The sequence below is a fragment of the Gossypium arboreum genome, chromosome 1 (genome assembly GCF_025698485.1).
Source record: "Gossypium arboreum isolate Shixiya-1 chromosome 1, ASM2569848v2, whole genome shotgun sequence".
Classification (NCBI taxonomy): domain Eukaryota; kingdom Viridiplantae; phylum Streptophyta; class Magnoliopsida; order Malvales; family Malvaceae; genus Gossypium; species Gossypium arboreum.
The window spans coordinates 122,958,383-122,982,941 of NC_069070.1; the positions used below are offsets into that span (position 1 = coordinate 122,958,383).

Consider the following 24,559-nt stretch of genomic DNA (forward strand, 5'->3'; position numbering starts at 1 on the left):
GATCATTCAAGTTTGTTCCTCATGTTTTGAAGTAATTTATTTCAAGGTTGATACTAAGATTCAGATACTTGTGAATTACTTATTCAGGTCCCTAAGTTTGAATATTTTTTAATTCGAGTTTATGACGAATCCAAAAGGGAAGAAGAATTGTATTTTGGTATCTCTTAAAATTTGCATATGTAGTTTTGATTTTGAAAAAATAATAATTTTATCTTGATCTCTTTAACATAAAACTTTGAGCTTCACCCTTGATTCGGGTTACTTTATATCCGTGTTTTTCTTAAATTGATATTTTTAATAAAATCATATTCAAATATAAATCTAATAAGCTCTAAGTTATCAACTTTTAAAGAAATCAAATGGAAGGGTGTTACTTGCAATCATAGTAATGGGCAAATAAATAAATAAATGTTAAAATATAACGTAAATCATCATATTTTTATAAATTTAGAATTTAGGCTATTTACTTTTATTAATTTAATTTTTTCACTTTTCAATTTTCAAAATTTAGGTTTAATTGTTAATAATGTTAAAATTATTTTATTGCATTCAAGTTCATCACATTTTATTTTTTTTTAATTACATGGCTATTTAGTGTGTGTTTTTATTTCAAAATATCAAATTAACAAATTTAACAAAAAAAAAAGAATATTGTTAACAATTTGACCTGAATTTTAAAATCTAAAAGTACTAAATTTCTGAAAATGAAAATATAGGTACTAAATTTTGAATTCATAAAGAGTACAATAACTTGTAGCCGATTTTACATTTTAATTAAATTTGTTTGTCAATTTTCATACTAAAAATAAACTCCAGTTCAATTAAATTGATTCGTATTTAAGTCCGAGTAGTTTAGACATAAAACTCTTTTATATAATAAAAGTAAAAATATAATTGTATAATATAAAATTATATTAAAATTGAAAGATCAATTAAATTTACTTATCATTCAAATTAAATTATAGTTTAATTCAGTTCAACCCAAAATTTAAAATCTGATTAATAATTATTGAATTTTTTTAATAGAATGCGAACGATATCTCATTTACATGTGCAACTCATCCAAAGCAAACATCCAAGTTATAAAAACCACGAAAAATAACAATGCTTATTTCTATTAGATTAAGATTGATTAAATTCGTTCTCCATTAAAAACAATTTTATTTTATCAATCAAATTTTATTATTTATATTCGGGCTTGATTAATACTAATTAAAAATTCCCAATTAAGCTTGTAAATTGTTTAAATTAATCAATAAATTATTTGAATATGAAAATGTATAAACTATCGTATTTTTTACTAAAAAATATAATATTTATGTTAGAGTTGTGTGACCAAATTCTAAGAGATTGTTTGCAGGTCAAGTTAAACAAAATATATCTTTTTTAGAAGATTTAGTATTTATAAGTATAATATATTTAGCATTTATTAGAATGATATATTATTAGCATAATATATTTGACTTTGATTAGATGTAGTTGAAACTCCTCTTAAAATTCATTCAAATTTGACATAGTGAATTTTCTTCTCCTTTACCGGTGATTTTTTTTCGAAAGGATTTTCATGTAAAATCTGTGTGTTTTTTATTTTTATTTTTCTTTTCTTTGCGATTAGTTGTCATTACTGAGGTTTTATTTTTACAAATTCATTACTCTTTGTCATTATTTTAGCAATATAATCTTCGTAATTTAATATTTATTTTATTAATGTATATTTGTCCCAAAGGCAAAACAACAAAGCTTCACTTGTTTTTTATTTGCGTACTAAAATACAAATAAGTTTAGGCATTTTGTTTTGTTTGTATATAACTGATAAATGAGATAATAAAAATTTACTTTTCCTTTCTTACAAAACAAAGCTACAAAAGTAAAAAACAAAAGAAAAAATTAAAAGGATACTAAATTATTAGTAAATTTAAGTTTTGGTCACTCAATTTTAAAATATTATAAAATGATCATTAAATTATTTGAAATTTTCGTTTAAGTTACTTTTGAAAGTTTTTAATTAAGTCACTTAATTGTTCAGCGCTTTTTTAAGTTAGTGAGCTTTAAGCAACAATTTAACAATCGGTACAGTGAATTAGCACCTATTAACGAGTAGTGTCAGAGATAGGAAAAAAAAACTATTTGGATTTTGGTTTGTAAATTCATTACGTTTAAAGCTATTTCGTTAAAAAAGCTAAACTATAGAAGAAGAAAAAAAGGAATGAGAATTTTTGATTGATACAAGCGATGCGAATAGAGAAGGCTACACAACAATAATTTTAATAGCCCATTGACTTAAATAAAAACTTTCGAATAGTTTAATTACTATTTGTAACTTTTTGAAGTTGAGTACTAAATAAACTCGTTGATAGTTTAGTGAACTTAAGTGTAATTTATCTAATAAAATATTAATAATAAATATTAAAAAACTACAAATGATGTATTAGTATCATTAACAAAGGTAAAGGTTTTAGGATCTTGATATTTAGCTCGAAAAAATTCAAATTGTTTCGGTAATTATCAAGTGAACTTAAATAGTTCGAATTATCAATCTAGCGTAATTAATTTTTTGTTTTAATAAATTTTATATTATAAAATTACACATCTGAATTCAATTCAATTTGAATATGAATAAATTTTAATTTGAAATTGAATCAACAAAATATTATTTTTATTTTTATTTAATTATAAAATATATAAATATTAATTTTAAAAGAATAAGAAAAAGAAAAAAGAAATTTCCAGATAAGTTGAAAGCAAATCGAAAACAACCAAAAGGAAAGCTCAAACAAAACACAACTTTCAAATAAATAACAAAAATTCCCTGTCAATGCTAATTTACTCAAAAATATAAATAAAAATTAGTTCAAATTTTAAAAAATAAAAATCTGTACAAATAAGTGAAAAAGAAGCGATATTCTCCACCTGTTTTGGTATTTGTCAACTGTCAGGTGCTATATCTCCGTGCTACCACCTGTACCTTTAACATATCTCTCTTTTCCTTCTCACTTTCAGGGCTTTAACCGAATCCACTGGTATCGACCGTCAAGAGGGACATCCTTGACAATATCATAATTGTACCTGATATTAAAATATAAATAAATGAAAATTCTAAAGGAATATAACGAAATGTAAAAGTTTGTTAGTTAGTTAGAGATTTGGGGGGATTTTTTTTTCCTGATTCTCTGAATGCTAAAATGCACGGGTATGGTTACGGTCCTTATCCTACGCACTGAAAAAAAAATGAGCAAAGGAAAGGAAAGAGAAGTGAAACACTTGCTTTTTTGCGAATCGGACTTGCTCGTACTTTTCAGCGACGGAGAAGAACTCGTCGATCTCCGCTTGTGTCGGCGGCGGTGATGGCGATGGAGACGGAGGCGTATTTCTATGTGGCGGTTCCTCTGAGTCTCCGATGAGCTCGATTGTTGGAGTTGTTTTCGTACTGAAAAATGGAGATTTAAAGAAACGGAGAGTTATTGAAGGATTGAAATATAAATTTGAAAAAAGAAAAATAGTAAGGAATCAATGAATGAAGGAATTAGTGAAAATTAACCTGAATTTGTTAATGTTGTTGATGCACGTTGATATTTCAGTTTCGAAACTCTTGATCTGCAAAAGATCACATTAAAAAGCTAATGCGAAATGGTAATATTTTCTTTCCTTCCTGTTTCGTTTCTTATCAACCAAACACTAAAAAATAAACGCGCAGGAATTTTTTTTTTCAAAATTCTCACCTCTAGATCTACGAACCTCGAGCTATGCTTAACAATATCACACGACTCATTGCTAACACAACGTGAAGCCGAGGATGAATCATCGCCGGAGCCGAGGCTCGAAAACATATCTCCGGCGGAATTCGAGGAAGTGGAGACTGTAATAGGTTTGTCCCCCGAATCAGAAAGGAAACGGCGACGAGAGTTTCCGAGCTTAATGTCGGATGACGGTGGTAACTCCAATTCCTGCAAATCTTTAGAATCAACGGTTTTTCTTCTCTTTGACAATGTGAAACTTGTCCTTGAAGATTCCATCTCCTGCTGTTTCTGCACTTCGTTTAGAGCTCCTCGTACAATTTTTTTCGTTTCGCTGAGTTGTTTTTTTTTTTTTATAGCAAAATTAACAATTTTTTCATTTTTGGCTATTTTTGGGGTTTCTCATTGAGGAGAGAATGGAGAGTGTGTTATAAAAAAAGGGCGGTTTGGTGATTGGATGATGCACCTGGAGTCGTTGATATCTTGGAAGTTAAGATCTGTTATGGGTGGCGCCGGGCCGGGTTAAATCACAGTCTAATATTATTTCAAATTTCCTATTCAAGTAGGATGTAATCGAGTAGAATTTGAATAGTAGTAAGCTTGAGTTCGATTTCACACTCGTGCTAGGTTGATTTAAACATTAATTTCTAAATTTTAATTCAAATTGAGTATCGAGTGTCAAATTTTGAGTTGAGCTCGATTAAGTTTATTTAGCAATTTTCTTTCTTGAGCTCAATTAATCTCATTCGTAATTAAATTTTATTTACGAGAGTAAAAATATAATTTTTTAAATATTAAAATAAAAAGCTAGATTAGACTTGTGAGTTGCTTGAATTGAGTATTATGGTACTCAAATTCGGCTCAATTAAATCAAAACAATATTTAATTTACGTATCCACTATATGACAAGCCTCATGAGGTCTTTTTAAAAACTTAACCACTAGTAATGCATAATGTTCGACAATCAAGCACGATATACTTAGTGTCCTTGCAAGGCATATTCCCGCTCCACCCTCTCAAAGTTTCGCTTAGATGTTATCTGTCATTCCAATTTTCAACATAAAATTCTCAACCCAATTAGCATTCCCATCTAGTGTCGAATCTGGGTGCTGGTAGGGCCCCGATCCCCAAAATAATAAATTTTCTATTTAGGTCATTTTATAGTTTATAAAATTTTAAATTAGTAATAGTAAAATTACACTTTGCCTCGTAAAATGATAAAAAAAATTGATTTAATCCTTTAAAAATATAAAGATATAGGCTATTAAAATGATAAATTTACATTTCTACTATTATAAAAATATATAATTTATTTTCGACCCAAAAAAGAATTTTTTGGCTTCACCCTATTCTCATCTAGCATTAACCCACCAACCAAAGTCAAACCTAAACTCGATTTAACTACTTCATTGGTATTTAAAATGTAAATCCCTATAGATGGTAGCTTTCACTGTACCCGTTGAGGGGCACGAGCAATCTTAAGCATAATGGAGTTCATGTTCATCGCTTTGCCGATATCACATGTAAAACCCTATCTTTTTAGTTAATAAATAGCAATTCAAACTAATTTTTTAAAAAATCTCTATAAAAAATCGATAAATTCAATTTCAACTAAAAAAGTTTAAAATGCTCAGTCTTTAAACAGATTTAATCTAACTTACAACAATATCAATTGATTTGATATGTGATAAGACCCGGCCTCTAGTTAAAATATTTTGTAATTAAAAAAACAAAAACAAAAATCTTAAGAGATTTCGTATATGATTTACATAATGTGAAACTCGATCTTTGTCAACTTTATCAAAAGTTCATTAACATCATTTAAATTAAAATTTTTAATTTGAATTGAAATTAAAATATTATTTTATTAATAAATAATTTATTTGCCTTTAATAAAAATATTAAAATTTATTATAATAGTATAATTTTTAAAAATATTTATAAAATTACTTGAATAAATTACGTTAAATTTTAAATTAGAAAATGTAAAGCTGGTTTAAAGACCTATTTAAACTCGTGAATATCCCATCTTGTCCGATTAAATTATTTAATAAATGTATAAAAATAATAATTGTATTAATAAGGTAATAAATAAATTAGGCCATAACTTATCTAAAATAAATAAATAAATTATACCACTAGAGTTAAATTTTATCCTATAAATTATACCAAATACAGTTTAAAAAGTTAAAACATGTCATAAGTCTTTATATTTTTAAAATTTAGAATTTAGTTTTATACTTTTATTCTCAATAATTCAGCCTCTATTTTTTAAATTTCAAATTCCAAGTTAAACTGTTAACGCTATTGAAATTTTTTGCTAAATTTGTCGGTATGACTTTTTGAAATAGAAAAAATACTCACACCGTAATCAACTTGAATTTAGAAAGAAAAAATAATAATGTTTCTAAAAATAAAAGTATAAGGGACTAAATTCTTTTTTATGTGTGTGAATAATCTCATCATAAGTTCTGTTATATTTACTCGTTTCGACACAATGTCCTCTTAATCCATAAATAGGAGGATAATGCATTTCAGTACACTCGAACCTATATCCTCCTCCATTAGTAACAATACTTATACCAATCGAGTTATGACTCAATCGATATACAAGAACTAAATTTTACAAGAACTAAATTTTAAATTTTAAAAAATTATAGAAATTTATAGCATATTTAAAAATACGTACCAAATAGAAATATTAAATATATATTTTAAAAAACAAATTAATAAAATATAAATGAATGAGATAACAAGACACCTAAAAACCTAGACAAGGGGCATAGATATGAAGATTATTAATGGGAATGGGCATATAAATGGAAACAGCCAGTCGGTGGTGCCGTGTCAAATGTGAAATTAAATTATTGTGTTTTGTTTCCAAAAAAAAGGAGATATCTGACTTTTAATAAATATTGTTTTGAAATTAATTTCATTATTATTATTATATTCTTTCAATAATTTTACTTCAATATTAAATTTATTATTTGTTAATTACCTTTTTTAAAAAAAATATATATATATATATCATTGATGTACACTAGATTTGTCCATGGGTTAAGCCAGATCTGTCCGAAAAATGGGAAGGTTTGGGAAAAATTATAAGATCGAAAAATGAACTTGAGCAAAAAAAATGAGACCCATTTAGAAAATGGTCGGGCCTCGGACAAGGCTATTTTTGGTCTGGGCTCAAGCCCAACCCAACCCAACCCGAATTTACAAAAAAGAAGATAAAATTGTTGTTTTCTTATTATTTTCTCGTTGTTTTACTGTCATTTTACTATTATGTTGCTATTATCTTGTTATTATTGTTTGAATATTGTATAACTCTTCTTTTTATTGTTAATTTTGCTACTATTTTAGAGGTATTTATTTGTTAAGTTGCACCTATCTTAGTGTTATTAAAGTATAATTTTTTTATTTTCAATTTGTTGGAAACATTTATTTTAATATTTTTATTGTATTATATTTTTACGAAAAAATTATATAAAAATTTTAATACTAACGAGTCGAGCTTGAGTAAAATTTTAAATCTATTTTTTAAGTTAAGTCAGATCAGGATTTATCAAATGGGCTTAAAATTTTATCAAGACCCGATCTGATCTATACGCATATATAATGTATACATAAAAAAAATAACAATGACGGTTTAAACTCTAAATTATAAATATTTATGAAACACAAAAAAAAAACTATAAATAATATATAAAAAGTTGAAAATATCAAATTTTAAGATGGAAAAGTGTAGGCCGGTGGGTATATTATCTCCATTACTAAAGTATTTATGGCAGACCCATTTGAACGCATTGGCCTTTACTTCATCAGTTTGGCATTTATTCATAAATAAATTAGAATTTGTAGTGGGGATTTTGACTGTTTGAGGAGAAGTTTGAAAAGTGTTATTTGATGAAAATTGATGAATTTTTTCAATAGTTGTGGGATTAAGTTTAAGGTGTTTATATTTGATTTTAATTTTGAGTTTTATTTTTTTGTTTCTGTTAAAAACCGTAAAGAGATTTTATGAAGAAAGTGTGTAAGATGAGTACCATATGTTGGTGACTAAAAGTATTCTCACTCTATGAACCTCATAGAAGCTTTCAGTTTAAGTGGAGAATAAAACTTAGTGATAAAATCGAATACAACATACTAAACCCAATACCAAATTTGTCGAAAGTGTATGTCAAGCCTTGACTCCAACACTTTGCATTCTTCTTTCACAACAATGAAAATCTCCTCAATAAAATTTTATTTTTTGTGACCAACCTAAGAATATGTTTTTTTGTGCTGCACATTTTGCAAGTTCACTTACTTCCGATCACATTCCTTAGTTCACGATGTCTTTTGTACAAATTTAAACTCAATGCATCGCTTCCTTTATGTCTACTACTGTTAGAACAAATTTCCATCCGATCTTTGTTTCGGCTTTAATCAATGTTTTAAGACTCAAATCTGTAATTAAATCAGTCAGATCATCGATTCCTTAGTTCAACTGGTTCAACCAGATTAATTAAGGAAATCATTAAAAATTGATAAAAATATTGTTCAACCACTCAGTTCAAATAAATTTTTACCCAATTCAATCGATTTATATTGATTCCAAAATCAACCGATTTAATACCCTTCTCTAAAATCAATCTAAATATTCGTTTCAATCTTATTCAAACAACCCCATCTCTATGCTATTCCATCCTACTGATTTTGTAAGACTAGACCTCGTTATCCCTTCAATAGTGTAAGGTGAAAACTGTGGAGATAAGGGTAAATTTGATGACACTTTCAGATTGAGATAATGTTAGCAGAAATACATGTACATTCCTACATCCTTACCCTCTTGCATATGCAAACAAAAAAATATATATATATATATATTGATACTTTAATAAATCGTTACATGTTTCCTTTTATAAAATATTTATTTTTAATATTTTATTATGGATGAATATTTAGTACACTTATATTATACTTTTTATTTTTAAATAATTATTTTTAAAATATTTTATTAATATTTCGTAAGATAGTTGTAACCCTTTAACCTCGCTTATTTGTGGAGTCTAAAAACTCTACTGATTAAAATATTAGCTCTTAACTATTCGAGAGTTTAGTTAAATTTAAACATTAAATTCAAATTTAAGTACCAAATAAAAATAAAAAATTAATTACTAAATCGAACATTAAAACTAAACCCGGTGTCAAATAGTATATTAACCTATTACTTTTACTGCCATGAAATAGAAAGCCAGGGCCATATCGTTAAATTGATTGATGGTCTCGTATAAAGTTTACCATTGGGCTTCAAGAAACCCATCTTTTGGCCCAAATCACTATTTATAAGGAAAAATTTCTATTTGAACTCTTTTATAGTTTATAAAATTTTAGATTAGTAATGGTAAAATTGTACTTTGACCTATTAAACTATAAAATTTTGATTGAAGATTTAATCCTTTAAAATTATAAAGATATAGGTTATTAAAATGGTAAAATTATACAATTTAATTTCGGCCTCCCAAAAATTTTCTAGCTTCGCCCCTGAGCTCTTGTTCTACATGTTTAGTATGTCTGAATTATTTATCGTTTGTTCGTTCCATACAATGTAAATGTGACCAAATAAAAATAAAAATTTCGACTAAAACGATGATGTGGATTTTTTTACTTCTTAAAAACACCTCATCCAACTCATTATGTTGACATGAATTTATATTTTTTATTTCAGAATAAGTGTTTTAAAAAAAATAAATTTTATATTAATATTTAACTGGAATAGATAACGGGGGTTAGCTATTTTAACTAACTAATTGAAATTACAAAAATAGATAATTAAATTATGCCAATTTGAAGTATAGAGACTAAATCCTAAATTTAAATATAATAAAGGACCAAATTGATTATTTGACCGATAATTAAAGACCTTTACCCCAAGTAAAAGATAAATATTACCACTTGCTAAAAAAAGAGACAACAAGTTTCCTATGTTCTAAATTGTCTCATTTAAAACTGACTTGATAAAGCATTAACGTTGAGAAACTTAAAGTCCTCTTTAAATTGGTGTAGCCTTTGAACAATCAAAGAACTCATGGTTGGCGTGCGTCTAATCAATATTACTAAATTCAATAATTCGAATTTTTAATATTTTTTATCTTTTTTTCCGCAATTAAATTCTTAAAGCTGTATCGACGTAAAGAAATAGTATTATGCTTAGCTATTAGTATAGTCCTTACCGAATCTGACGCCTTTCAAAGCAACTGTACATTATTCAATCCACTAGAAGCTATTTTGGCCATTTGATATCTCTGAACGTGACGAAATCTTATTTTCCAGTCTCGCTTGAGCAAGCTATGTATTAATCGTAACTCCCCCAATTTACTATTAGCAGTCCCACATGCTAAAATTATTTCTATTAAAAATGCATTGTGAATCATGAATAATTTATATAAATATTTCAATATAAATAAAATTATCGTATAAAAGGTTAAAAATAAAAATTGAAATGTCTTATATTGATTTTGGTTACATTTCAGGTTTAGATTGTTTCGAATGCTTTATTGTGAGTTTAAGGTTTGAGTAGTTAGAGATAAATTATTATGAGTCTAATTCGTTTTGAGTTATTTGTTCATATTATTTTAGGTTTAAATCATTTCGAATTTGACTTGTTTTCTTCAATTCCGAGTTTGAATTAATTTGTATTCGAGTCCATTTAAGTTTGAATTTTACAAGTTCTAAGTTTTTTTTTTTTAAACTTTTTATGTTCAAATTAGATTATGCTAAGCTAGAGTCGGAATAAACAAATATGTGTGGTGATATTATTAAAATGCATGTACATGTGGGGTTATAAATGATCAGAGTATTCAATTTTTATTCGTTTATAAAACTAAATAAACGAACATGAACAAAAATTTGAGGCTCATTTATTAAGCAAAATGAACAAAAGTAAAGCTTATTCGATTCATTTATATTTGGTTAAAGTTCATTTAATAAATCATTTAAAACTTGTTTACGACTCATTTATTGTTCAATTATTATATAATTAATAATATAATTATTGTTTATGTGCTTATTTTATTTATAATATAATTATTAAGTTTTGTACTTTTATTTTTACATCTAAAAAATATGTTTATTTATTGTTTGTTTATTATTATTCGTAAATTTTGTTTACGAGCATGTTCATTTAATGTTCAAGAACACGTTCATTCAACGTAAATAAATAAAAAAACAGTATACATAAATTTAAATAAACAAACATAAATACAATTTTGAAATTTTTAATGAAAATGAACTGAGTACGAACAAATTTAAAAATAAATAAACAAACATAAATAATGGTTCATTCGTTAAGCTCAGTTGATTTGCGACTTTATAAACATGGATACGAACACACTGTACAAGTACGATATAATATGAAAACTTTGTATTATTACATGTATTCTACCTTTAAGTTTCAAAATGGGTAGCTACCCAACCAACTGTATGTCTAGTTGTCGTAAATAACAGCTTTATGACCGGTGGCAGTGGCCGGCAAAGTGGCGGTTTTGTCACCGTAGAAGGCGGAGCAGCTTTCTAATTAAAAGCTGCAACAAATCTACCAACATTAGATATCCACAGCATCACCTTACATTACAAATAGGGCTTATTAGAAAACTGGCCCTTAAAATATATAGTATTTCTCAATTTGGTACTTAAAATTTTGTTTTGTCTAAAGCTATAGTTAAACTATCAATTTTGTCTTAATTTATAGAAAAAATCCCAACCAATTAAAAAAGTACGAGAACTTGAAACATATTTACTCATTTGAATCGAAAGGGTAGTACCAAAAAGGTTAAAATATGTCACAAGTTCCTATACTCTTTATAAATTTAAAATTTAGTCCCTATACTTTTGTTTTTAGGAATTTAGTCCCTCTATTTTTCGGATTTTAAAATTCAAGTCTAACTATTAACACTACTAAATTCAGGTTCATTACAATGTCATTTTTTTTAGTTACATTACTTCTAAGTGAGCATTTTACTTTATTTCAAAATTTCACACTAATAAATTTAACAAAGAAAATTTAATAGTGTTAACTATTGGGCTTGAATTTTAAAATTTGAAAAAGTAGAGAGACTAAATTCCTATAAATAAAAATATAAAACTAAATTTAAAATTTATGAAAATACAAGGACCTGTGGAATATATTAACCAAAAAATAAAATTAATAAGCAAAAATCATTTAAGATTTGGGTTGAAAATTGTATACCAAAAAAACACACATCCCAATTTCTTGTCTATGTCAACTTTAATGCAAAATCTCACATTGGGGCCAAGAAAGAAAACCTTATTTGTCGGTAAAAGGACAAACCAGGTCTTTAATGTTTTGCAATGGTGGACATTGGGACAATGATATTAATGTCTGTAAGAAAGAAGAAGAAGAACAGTCTGCAGAGATTTTCAGACATCTTTGATATGTTACTTGTGTTCTTGGATTACAAAGATGCTGGGAATTTAGTAGAATTTGGGATTTGTCAGTACTAAATTTTGTTGAAAATGAAGTTGGTGTTGGTCTAAAATGGTAATTGATTAGAAATACTGTTTTGGGTGAATAATTTTTCTGTTCTGTGAACTTGTTTATTTGTTAGGTATTCGGGTTTTTGGTAGAGTCGAGATAAAAAATTTTCACTCATGAAAATAATATTGGACTTATTGAAAGGTTTATCGATTTTGGATCAACTATATTCGTAAACTTCTCTCGAAAGAAATAAAAATCTTTTTATCACAAATATGAAGTTGGGAATTTTGTATATAGAAATGATGAAATTTAAAAATTTAGGGTGAAAGGTAAAAATCTTGTGTTAAAACTTCGTAAATTAAATTATCATTTTTTAGAAAGTATAAAAATGATTTTTCCGAGATTAAAAGGACTTAAATTGAATTATTATTTTTATGTAATAATAAATTTAGCTTTTTAAGTTTTATTTTTGTTAATTTGGTCCTTATTCTTCTTTGTTTTAAATAAATTTGGCTTTTAAGCTTTCAAAAAGAGATAAACTCGTTGTTTTTAGAAAATGCTTACTAAATATAGTCTATGTGTGTACTTCATGTTAACATGACACTATCTATATTATATATAACGTCAATAAATAATTTAAAAATTATAAAATATTAAAAAAGGAAAAATAAAAAAAAAATATGAAGTACATGCGGATTGCAATGCATGTTTTATTTAAAATTTTAACGTTTTAGTCTGTATTTCCATTAAAAAGTAGTAATTCGACTCTTTTTAAAGGGGTCGAATTTGATCATTTTTAAAATGTTAAGACCAAATTGAGTTTAAAAGAAAGGACCAAATTAACAAAAAAATATATAAATATTAAGAGGGGCCAAAATCTTTGGTTGCCCCTTGTACATACTTGCTTTGTCGGTTTGAGAGTACTTAACATGAAACTATATCATTTCCTAAATTGAGTTATTAGACTCGTTCTTCATTCGAGTCCAATCGTATTTTTTTTAAATTGAGCCGTGATTCAACTCAATTCATAAACAACTCTACATGAAACTTAATCTTTGGATGAATCAAAGATTTGGGGATGGGAGGATAAATAAATTAATTTTTTGGGGTACTCATTTTGTCCAACCTAATGAACACCCTATTCCAACCAAATCATGCTTTTGATGCTTATGCCCAGGCTTTCACATTGCCTTTTTCATGTTTTTCCTTTTCAATATTTTATAATCTCTTTTCACTTATTTAGATTAAAAAAAATGAATATATCGGATAATATGTTATATAAGATTTTTAAAATAGGTTTGGTGGTCGAATTAGTCAAATTACTGATTCATCGGTCCAATTAATTTAATTAAAAAATTATAAAAATAAAATGTTAAAAAAAATTAACCCAATTCAATTGGTTCGCACCAATTCGTGAATCAACAAGTCCAACCTTTTATTTCGAACCGACACCTTAGTAGGTTCTCGATTTAACCTAGAATAAAAAATCCATGTAAGAAATCATTCTAAATCTATTGTAGTCCTTGATAAAAAAAAAAAAAACCAAAATTGATTAAATTAATTGGGTTAATTTTATCGATTTTAATAAAAAATTGTTCTCTTTTTAAGAGTCAAGTAGTATTAAATTTGATAATTTTTAAAAGAACTTATCATAATTTATGCATCTTATTTAACTCGATTTAAAATTTATCTGAATCTCAATATAATTATCGAATAAAATAAAATAAATAAATGGTTGACGAAAATCTTAGTAGTCAAAGTAAGGAGTACTCAATAACTTAGCTTTAAAATACCAAATCACCATTTCCTCTTTTTTTCATTTAAGGGTGTATATATATATATATATATCCCAATTAGGTGAAAACATGAATGGTAGAAGTGAAAAGGAAAACCAATAAAATTTCAACACGTATTGAACTTCAATGATTATTACTTATGAAACTTAATGACTAAAAATTCAAATTCAATTATTTTTGAGTTTAAATTGATTCAATTTAAATTATTTTATATTTGAGTCTTTTAGATTTGAGGCTCGTGTTTCGAATTATTTGTTTAATTAATTTTGATTTGATTCTATTTGAGTTTAGATTAATTATGGTTTGGATACATGGGTTCAAATTATTAACTCTTTTTTGTTTTATAATGAAATAAAGTTAGATCAAATTTTGTATAAATCCTTAATCGAGCTCGAATTAAAGATGAGTTTGATTTGGTCTAATTTGATTTTATAATGATAATTTAATAAAATTTTAATTTCTTTATAAATATTTCAAAAAATAGTTTTGAAATAAATATAAATTAGACATAAACTCTTACGGAGTTATTTTCAAATATATTTATATAAAAACTTTAGATCGGTTTAATCGATTAGTTCGATTTTAACCAAAGTTTAAACACCCTTAATTCATACTGCATAGTCACACGAGAATAAGAAAGATATATAATATATCCCTAAAAGATGTACAATATATTTAGATATTTTTAAAGATAATATCTCATAATAATATTCTAATAAATATTAATTTAATTCAATTTTCGTAAATTACTTACACAATTATTGATATAATACATTTTAAGTATTCATATTGCAATACAAATAATTATATATATTTAATATAAAAATAAAGTAATGTATTTATTCTTTTAAATATATAAAGTTGTGTTAAAATTATTTTTATTTATACATTTAAACCATAATTAAAACTTGAAGCGTGTAATTGTATCAAATCGAAATTCATGTATTAAATTATATATTAAATTAAAATTCGTGTATAATTTTAAAATTATCCCTTTTAAAAATGGACCAAACACTCTTAACTACAATCCATTTTCAAATTTTCAATTTTTACCTAACTTTTAGAAGGTTCAATTTTGACTATTATACTACTCTAGTCATTATTTATAAATGGGTCGCCCTTGTGAGACTTCACCAATTTTTTCCCCTCTCCGCCCACCTTCCCATTTCTATATCTTTCTACCTTTGATTCCCACTGCCACAAATGGAGGTCGAAGTGGTGGCGCCGCTCCCTACGACGGAGTTCAACTTCGACAGCTCATGTTCATCGCCGTACATCACCGCTCCCTCAAGCCCGCAACGCTTCGGCGGGAACCTCTTATTCTCCACTGCTCCAACCAGTCCTTCTCATGATTCTTCGTTGTACGGTGAACTCAACGGCGTTTCTCACGTCGTCGGTTCTTCACCGGCGGTCCCTTTCGAGTGGGAGCCAAAGCAAAGCAACGACAATGATGATGGTAACAATGGGTGTGGAGATTTCGAGTTTAATTTCAGCGGCCAGTTGGAAAGAACTTCATTATCAGCCGACGAGTTATTCGACGGCGGTAAGATAAAGCCACTTAAACCACCGCATTTGTTCGAACCAACGGCGGAGAACCACCATGAACCACCGCAAGTGAAACAAGAACAACGAGGAAGAGAAAGGAAATCTGGATTTTCATTTTCATCATCAACAACATCATCTTCAAACTATAATTACAATCTAATTCACAAAAAAAGCCGATCTTTATCCCCATTTAGAGTCACCAACATCATTTTGGATGAACAAGATGAATGTCCCTCAAATTTCGAAAACTCCGTCAATTTTTCATCAACAAAAACCCCCAAATCCTACGTTTCATCGATCTTTTCAGCCATTTCGTTTCAAAGAGGCAATAAAAAATGGAAATTGAGGGACTTATTGCTGTTTAGGAGTGCATCTGAAGGCAGAGCAACTAACATCAAAGAACCTTTGAGGAAATACTCTGTTTTGGGTAAGAAAGAAGTGGAAGATGTTAAACACGCGCCATCGTCGAAGACGGCGAGTTCAAAGCGGAGAATGCCTCCTGTATCGGCACACGAGCTGCATTATACGGTGAATCGGGCCGTCGCGGAGGAGATGAGGCGGAAAACATTTTTGCCTTACAAACAAGGTCTCCTTGGATGCTTGGGTTTCAACCCTGGCAGTATGCATGAGATTTCTAGAGGTGTTGGGTCTTTGACACGTGGTTAAATAAAAAATTCCTTTTTTTATTTAAATTTTTTATTCGAGGTTGTCGAGATATTTTTTTCGATTTTTTTTGTTTATTTATGAAATTATTCATGTTGGAGAGGAATGTTGATGTGGTAATATTTTTCAAAGACATAAATTATTTAATTTTTAAAATTATTTATATATTTGAAAAATGCATATATAGAAAAAATAAAAGTCTAGAGAAAATAACTTCAATCTACCCTTTGGTTGGGCTTGTTTGGGAAATTAATCTTAATTTTTGTGATTCGTACGTGAAAATATAATTTTTAATTATGTTGCCAATTTTAAAAGTTATTAAGTTAATTTTTCGTTGATAATTAATAATTAGTGACAAAAAAATTAATTAATTGAGTAATAAAAGAAAATAAATTTTATAATATTTCAGTAATTAAAAATGAAATTTACTTATAGTTGACTGCTAGTGTAATTTATCCATTTTTATAATACATAAAAGTTAATTATTTCGAATTTGTGAGAATATAAATTTTAATCATTTTGATTCCCTTCTATTATTCCTTTCAATTCTTGTATAAACTTATATATATAGAATCAGCATACATCGGAGTAATATTTTAGATTTATCGATGTTTTTAAATATTTTTTATATATAAATTCTAGATGTATTTAGGGATAGGAGAGTCCAATCCATTCTTCCATTGTATTTGAATTTTAAAATTTTATATTTAAAATAATAATAATTTATTTTGATTTATAATTTTAGTTTCAAAATTTTTAATAATATATAAAAATATGTATTGGTATATGTTGATAGAGATGGATAATGAAACTAAAGTAACATTTTGTTTTATAATGAAATCGATACATACCGATCAATACGACATCTATTAATATAATATCAATCACGAGTGATACCAAAAAAAATAAATTAAGGAGCGAAATAGAATTATAAATTCTTGAGGAGCAAAAAAATTATCATTATAACAATTTATAATTTTATAATTTTTTCCATTTTAATGATCAAGGCTCTTGTATCGACTAAACATTTTTCTATGTATATAAAAAAAAAAGTCATAAAAATACCATGGAAACTTTGTATTGGGAGCTAGATTGCATTTTATTCCCTTTACTTAAAAATTCACTTTTTTATGTTAGATTAATGAGTAATTTGTTCATCTCTATTGAAAAGTGGTGCGGTTGACGTAATAACCAGACAATTATACATAGCATGTCACGCCTCATGTTGATGTACAAATATCAGTTTTTAACAGTAGAAATAGATGAGGTTTTTAACAGAATAATTGATTTGCTCTTTGATCTAACATACAAAAACTGATTTACCTATTTTTTTAATAGAATGAACAAAATATAATTCAATACATAGTACAAGGGCCTTTATAGTATTTTAACCAAAATAATTTGAGTTTTAAAGTTTTTATTTCATATTTTAATCAATCCACCGGAAAAGTGGTTGTTTGATAACTTTTTATCTTAATTTTTTTTTTATAAAAAAACATTAATTTAATGAATTTAAAGCTAAGAACTTAAGAAAGGTGAAATGTTGGAGAATAATATTACAGCATGGCATGGCTTAGCAAAAAGAAAAAGAGAGAAATAAAGTAAATGTTAGGACCATACATTGGAGTAGATAAAGCTTAATTTATGTACCATAATCATGTGTTTTTTTTAGAGTAATGATGTTAATAATGGTGTTTAATTAGTGTAAACTAATTGTTATACACATTAATTAATTAAGGCTCTAATAGCCTCAAAAGCTATTGGGTCTTTTCCGGTGTTCGTAAAATGGAATTTCGAGTATTTAAGTTTAGGTATTTGAGTTAATATATAATAAGGTGTCTGAACTCAGTAACTTATATTTACTAATTTGTATTTAGTTTCTTTTTATTCTAACTGGTAACCAAACTTGAAAATCGTAAACCAATTTAGTACTTCTTTTTAGGTATATGACTAATACTTAGACTTATCAATGGGTCGAGTCGGGTGGCCTGTCTGAAAAGTGGGACTGAAGCCTATCAATCAGGCCTAGAATTTTGTTAGGGCTCAGCCCAAATCTGGACCAACCTGGCCCATGGACAACTCTACTAACACTGTTAAAATACGATGACATGACACTCACGACCAGTAGCATGGTGACACGTGGTAGCCTCACATTTTAACATGTGAAAAAAATAAAAAATAAATACTTAAATTTTATAAAAACGTATAATACCTCAAAAACAATTATGAATGTATTTGAGAGGTCCCTTTATTATAGAGACTTGATCAAATTAGTCCATATATTATTAAATGGATCAATTTAATCTCCGTACTATAAAAAGGAATCAAATAATGTCAAATTAGAATAGAGTTAACAATTATTGTATAAAAATATCATTTATTGTTTAACAAAGTTAATATATTTTAAAGTTTTTATGGTTTTGTATTTGAAATCTTTTGTTTTTAATTAATTGCAAATGAAAAATAATAATTTTTAAGGTATTTTTATACAGTAAATATTAACTTTGTTATGATATGGACTTATTTGATTTTTTTAATAATAAAGGGACTAAATTGATATAATCTTTATAATACAGGGACTTCCGTATACCTCAACCAAAAACAACACTATATATATATATATATATATATATATATAAATATATCCAATTTCCATGATTTTTGCCTTAAAAAATGAACCAATCTAACTTGTTGCTGTCGTCTTGTACTTTTAACTTTAAAGTTTTCTAAGAGAATGAAAGTTTAACAAATATATATAATTATAATAAAAATAAAGATTGCTAAAGTAAGCCATTAAAAATTTTATATTGTGCTCTAATGATGTTCAAATGTATCTTACATTTGGAAGGACATATAAAATATGTATTTTGGTATGAATTTTTTAAATTTTTAAATTTTTTATTATATGTCGATTGAATTTTAGTTCGAGTGGTATGAGTATTGTTACTAATATAGGAGGATGTGGGTTCGAATATACTGAAGAGCTATGAGTAATTCTAGGTATTCTTGTGTCAAAAGAGTATTTATGATCGAACATATTTATAAAATTTATATGATCTCATATTTATGTTTAAATATATATTATATCGAGCATACAGCTTAAAATATGTTATAATTTTTATACTTTTCAAAATTAATAATTTTATTTTTATACTTTTATTTCATTAAATTTAGTTTCTATACTCTTCAGATTTTAAAATTCACGTTTTTTTATATAAAAACTAAACCGAAATGTTAAATATATGATATTTATAAATATATATATATATTTGCCTTAAAAATTGAACCAATCTAACTTATTGCTGTCGTATTGTACTTTTAAGGTTTCAAAGAAAATGAAAGTTTAACCAATAAAATATATAATTATAATAAAATAAATAATGCTAAAGTAGGACATTAATTTTATTTTTTACATGTGCCCTAATGATGGTCAAATGTGTTTTACATTTGGAAGGACATATAAAATATATTTTTAGTATTAATTTATTTAATTATTAAAAGTTTTTAATATCTTTAAAAATTATACCGTCTTATATTCGGTATAAAGTATTCGTAGAGATCCTTGGATTAGGAGTCGGGTTGCTTTTTTTCCTTCCTATTCAAATCATGAGTAAATTAGTCTCTATACATTAGATCAGATAGTAAATTACTGCTTCTATTAAAAATTTCATTCATTTCTACTGTTAAAAACAAGTCATTATACGTTAGCATGAGGTATAGGTGACATGCCACGTGTCATTGTCTGGTTATTCAATTAACCACGCCAGTTTTTAACACTACAAACGAATAAAAATTTTAATAGAAATAATCAATTTGTTTTTTAATTTAATGTGCAAAGACTAATTTACTCAATTTTTGATAGATTGAACATCTTAAATCAGAGATGTTCATAATAGTTGCAACTCTTATACTGTGTTTAAATATATATATATATATATATCGAATATACATTTTAAAAACAAAAAAATTCAAATAATGTAGATTTTAGAAAGTAATGTTAGGAAGTGGTGAAATTAGATATTTTGTGGAATAATTTGTGATCATTTAGCATCATTTAAAATTGGACAGATATGTTTGATATACAATATAGTTAAAAGTATGAAAAAGGATGTTTAATTAATCAATGTAGCATGCAGGCCTAGTGATTATAATTTTGATCAAATAGTGAACCCTTTTTTTTTTTTTGCTTTGTATTACAACCTGATGTAATCAATTACAATAAAAGAAATCATAAAAAAAAAAGTGGTCCAAATTGGAAAAAGGTTTTGGTAAAAACAACTATTCAGTCCCTCTTAATTTCTGACTTTACCCCTGATTGTTATTGTAATAACTACGAAGACATGTGTTTAAACATGTATTATCATCTAATTTAAGGGTTAGGGATTTATGGGTTTAAGTTTAAATTCTAACATTTACGATCCTTAATTTATAACATATTTTATTATAAAGAGGAATAATGATAATTTTGCCTCGATGTTTATATTTATTTTGGTCATTATTCTTTTTTTAATCTAGATTTAATCGTTAAATTTTCGAAAAGAGTCTAAAAGTTTTTAAATGAAAATACTAACTAAAATATTAGATTTTTTAATGATTTTTGTGCGGCATCCCGTATGATAGTCCATGTGTACTTTATGCTAATATAACACTATTTATCTTATATATTTATGTTAATAAAATCATTTAAAATCATAAAAAAAATGAAGCACACATGGATTGTTATCAGGGGTGAAGCCAAGAATTTTGTTTAGGGGACTAAGATAAAATTATATAAAATTAAATGCTTAAAATACTTATATTTAATGTTTTACATTTTAGAGGGCTTAAAATAGCAAGTATACCATTTGGCTGGGGACCAAGGCCACTGCTTGCGCCCCTGGTTGTCATGCAAACTGCAAACTACCGTGTTTAAAAATTTAATGTTTTAGTCAATATTTTGTTAAAAAACTCAACAATTTGATCCATTTTTTTAAAAGTTGATGATTAAATTTAACTCTTTCTAAAATTTCAACGATTAATTTAAGCTAAAAAAATTATCAATTTGATAAAAGATGTAAACATTAAGAGCTAAATTTAAGTTGAAGACATGATAGTAAACCACCATAGTACCATTTCCTTTATTTTTTAAGGTTAATTGCATCATATGTTCTCAAACTATTGTTAGATTTTCAAATTAGTCCTTAAACCTCAAAAAATTAATTAAATCTTTAAATTATCAATATTATACCAATCAAATCATTCCGTTAACCAATCAGGCAAGTTAAGTGTTAAAATGTTAATTAAGGATGTATATTTAAAACACATGGATTAAACTGTAAATGCATATGTACTTAACACATAAATAGAAGCATAATCAGAAAAATAATTTAACATAAATTTTTCGACGATCAAAACATAATTTTATCATTTGTGAGGCAAACTAATGTCATTATATTTTTTGACTAAAGAGTAAAGACCCAATGTTTGACCACTTAACATATAAACAGACATTTGCTGTCCAAGCAAAAGTGAGAGTGTAAATGAAAATTTGTCTCATTATTACTAATAATATGGCCGATTTATTAGACTTTAACGAGTTGATAATGTACCATATAAATCAACGTTTAAAACATCGGCGGAAATGAGAAAAATTTGTTGGGAGAAAATTAAATTGTATATTAAAAATATAGTAAAATTATAAATTTATTATTTTAATAGTTTGTATATTTATAATTTGTAAAGAATTAAAATTAAATTATTATTTTTAAGAGGTTAAATTGTAATTTTATTATTTTAATTTAAATTTTATAAACTATAAAAAGACTTAAATAGAAAATTTTTATTAGGGCCCGACCCCTAATACTGGTTTAAAATTTTATTTTCTAAAATCATTTTAATGTTTTATTTTTGTCAAATGTTGCTCATTCGTTGGTTTGATTAAAAAGATAAGAAATAAAAAAATTTCAATTCCATCACTAGTTCAATCTATTTTTTTGCCGGCTTAATAGATCTGTATCGGTTTGTGAATAAATCAATTTGATAACATTATCTGAATTGATATCCTAACAAATTCATAACTCAACCAATCCAATTTAAACATTATTATCTCACTTACATCGATTGAATTTATCAAATTTTTAATTACAACATGCATTTTCAATACTTAAATAATTTTAAGAATTTTTTTGTTAACCCCCAAATTTTCACCTAATGTGTAATTTAGTACCTGTAGAAAAATCCAATTTAGTAATCGGTACCATACCGTTCTGGTCTTCTACCTGTACCAAGTCGTTTAGGTTTCGTTTCGGTCAAGATTTCAATATGCTTTGCATGTTCCAATGTGTTTTGGCCCATTCTAGCCAATACCGGCAGGTACAAAATTTTGATATTTTAAACTTATCTTTTTAATTTTTTATCTTAAACATTTTAACTTTTTATAATTACATTTAAAATTAAAATAAACCAAGCTATTGAACCAATTAATAAATTTAGAACTTATTTTTCCATATAAATAGATGTAATTGAAATATATTTGTTTGTACATATAACATATAATACTCCAAGCTACAAGGGAAGTTAATCGTCTACTACAGCACTCGTCCCGGTTGGATTTGAGTATGCGGTTTGCTTAACTACTCGCGTCGCCAACGGAATTTCCTTTGGGTATTGTATTCAACATTTTCTACCGTCAAAATCACTAGTGGAGACTCGTGAGGAAACCCACTTCACAAACAGTTCAGATACGTTGTTGTCGGTGTCTTTGTCTTGACATGCCCGAGGCTAAGTAGCCAAGGGAGGATGCCTGGTAATTTTTCTTTTTTCCTTTTATATTAATATTTGATGGTAAGTAAGTATCATAACAAGAAGTAATCAACAAATTCTGGGGTGCATTTAGCACATAAAATCCTCCAAAAATAAGGAAAACAATTAAATAATATAACATGAAGGATCCAAAAAAAACAACAAACAAGGAACATCACACTGATACTTGGGTCACGCCAATAATTGTAGTATTATTGTTTTTTTTTTTTTCATACTACTTTAGCAAATGCTACTTACTTACCATCAAATATTAATATAAAAGGAAAAAGGAAAAATTACCAGGCATCCTACCTTGGCTACTTAGCCTCGGGCATGTCAGGACAGCACACCCGACAGTGCAGAATACGGAACTGTTCGTGAGGTGGGTTTCCTCACGAGTCTCCACTAGTGCTTTTGATGGCAGGCAATGTTGAATACAATCCCCAAAGGAAATTCCGTTGGCGACGCAAGTAGTTAAGCAAACCGCATACTCAAATCCAACCGGGACGAGTGTTGTAGCAGATTGACGTGAGGGACTAACAACAACAGCAAACAAAACATCAGCACCCATGATTTCTCTCCCATTATGTATATATTTGATTTGATTTATTGATGATTGTTTTGCATTGCTTGATATAAGTTTTATATAGACTTTGATTGTCATGCCAAAATGTCAAACTACCAAATTGCCAAGCTGCCAAACTACCAAACTGCCAAACTGCCCTATTGAATGTAAAATTAAGATGCCAAACTACAATGCCCTATGAAAAGAGGGAAATGAAACCTAATTTCAGAAATCAACTAGTAAGATAAAAAGAGAAAAAGACATCCGTCCAAACAACTTAAAGCAAAGCTAAAAACAAGTAAATTAATACATAAATAAATGAATAAATACATAAATTGTAACACCCGAACCTGACTGACTGCCATGGTGTTTCGGACACGAGGGGTTAATGGGCCAAATCTTCTCAAGGTACCAACCAATTTGGCATTTCAGACAGTGGAAATCTGCACATCGTCGCCATAAAAATCATATCTCGAGTTTCAAAACTCTAAACCGATTCCATAAATTTTTCCCGAATTTAGACTCATATATCTATCCATGGATTTATTTCTAGAATTTTGGTTGGGCCAATTGGTACAGTTTATTAGTTAAAGTCACCAATGTTACAGAGTCGACTACACCGACCTTCGCGTTAAAACTTGAATATCTCTCTCATGCAGGCTTTAATATCGGTGCCGCTTTGTTTCTAATGAAACTAGACTCAAAATGGAATCTGCACATATAAGGTATGACTTCAAATTCTTTCTGGATAATTTATAGTAAATTTTCAAAGTCACGACAGGGGACCCGAAACCGTTCGCCCCTGTCTCACGAGGACTTTAATATCTCTCAATATACCGCTCATATGGTCGTTTGCTCCATCCATATTAAACTAGATTCATCAGGTTCAATTGCATAATTTATTCACTATTTAATTCTACTTCTACTATTTTTAGTGATTTTTCAATCTCACCTCACCGTCATTGCTCGCAATGAGCCATCGCAGATACTATGCCAA

The 24,559-nt window shown here is 27.2% G+C and overlaps 2 protein-coding genes across 2 annotated transcripts; one reads left to right on the top strand and one right to left on the bottom strand.

The window, feature by feature from the left end:
• Positions 1–2,769: 2,769 nt before the first annotated feature.
• LOC108482561 (cyclin-dependent kinase inhibitor 7-like) lies at positions 2,770–4,336 on the bottom strand. The gene is made up of 4 exons (XM_017785690.2): positions 3,720–4,336; positions 3,539–3,594; positions 3,266–3,427; positions 2,770–3,066 (listed from the first exon to the last, which is right to left on the bottom strand). The coding sequence occupies exons 1-4, from the start codon at positions 4,011–4,013 to the stop codon at positions 2,997–2,999; spliced, it is 582 nt and encodes a 193-aa protein (XP_017641179.1). The 5' UTR covers positions 4,014–4,336; the 3' UTR covers positions 2,770–2,996.
• Positions 4,337–15,081: 10,745 nt separating this feature from the next.
• On the top strand, positions 15,082–16,373 carry LOC108482655 (uncharacterized). The gene has a single exon (XM_017785781.2). It carries the CDS (start codon positions 15,213–15,215, stop codon positions 16,218–16,220), a length of 1,008 nt encoding a protein of 335 aa, XP_017641270.1. The 5' UTR covers positions 15,082–15,212; the 3' UTR covers positions 16,221–16,373.
• The last annotated feature ends 8,186 nt before the right edge of the window (positions 16,374–24,559 follow it).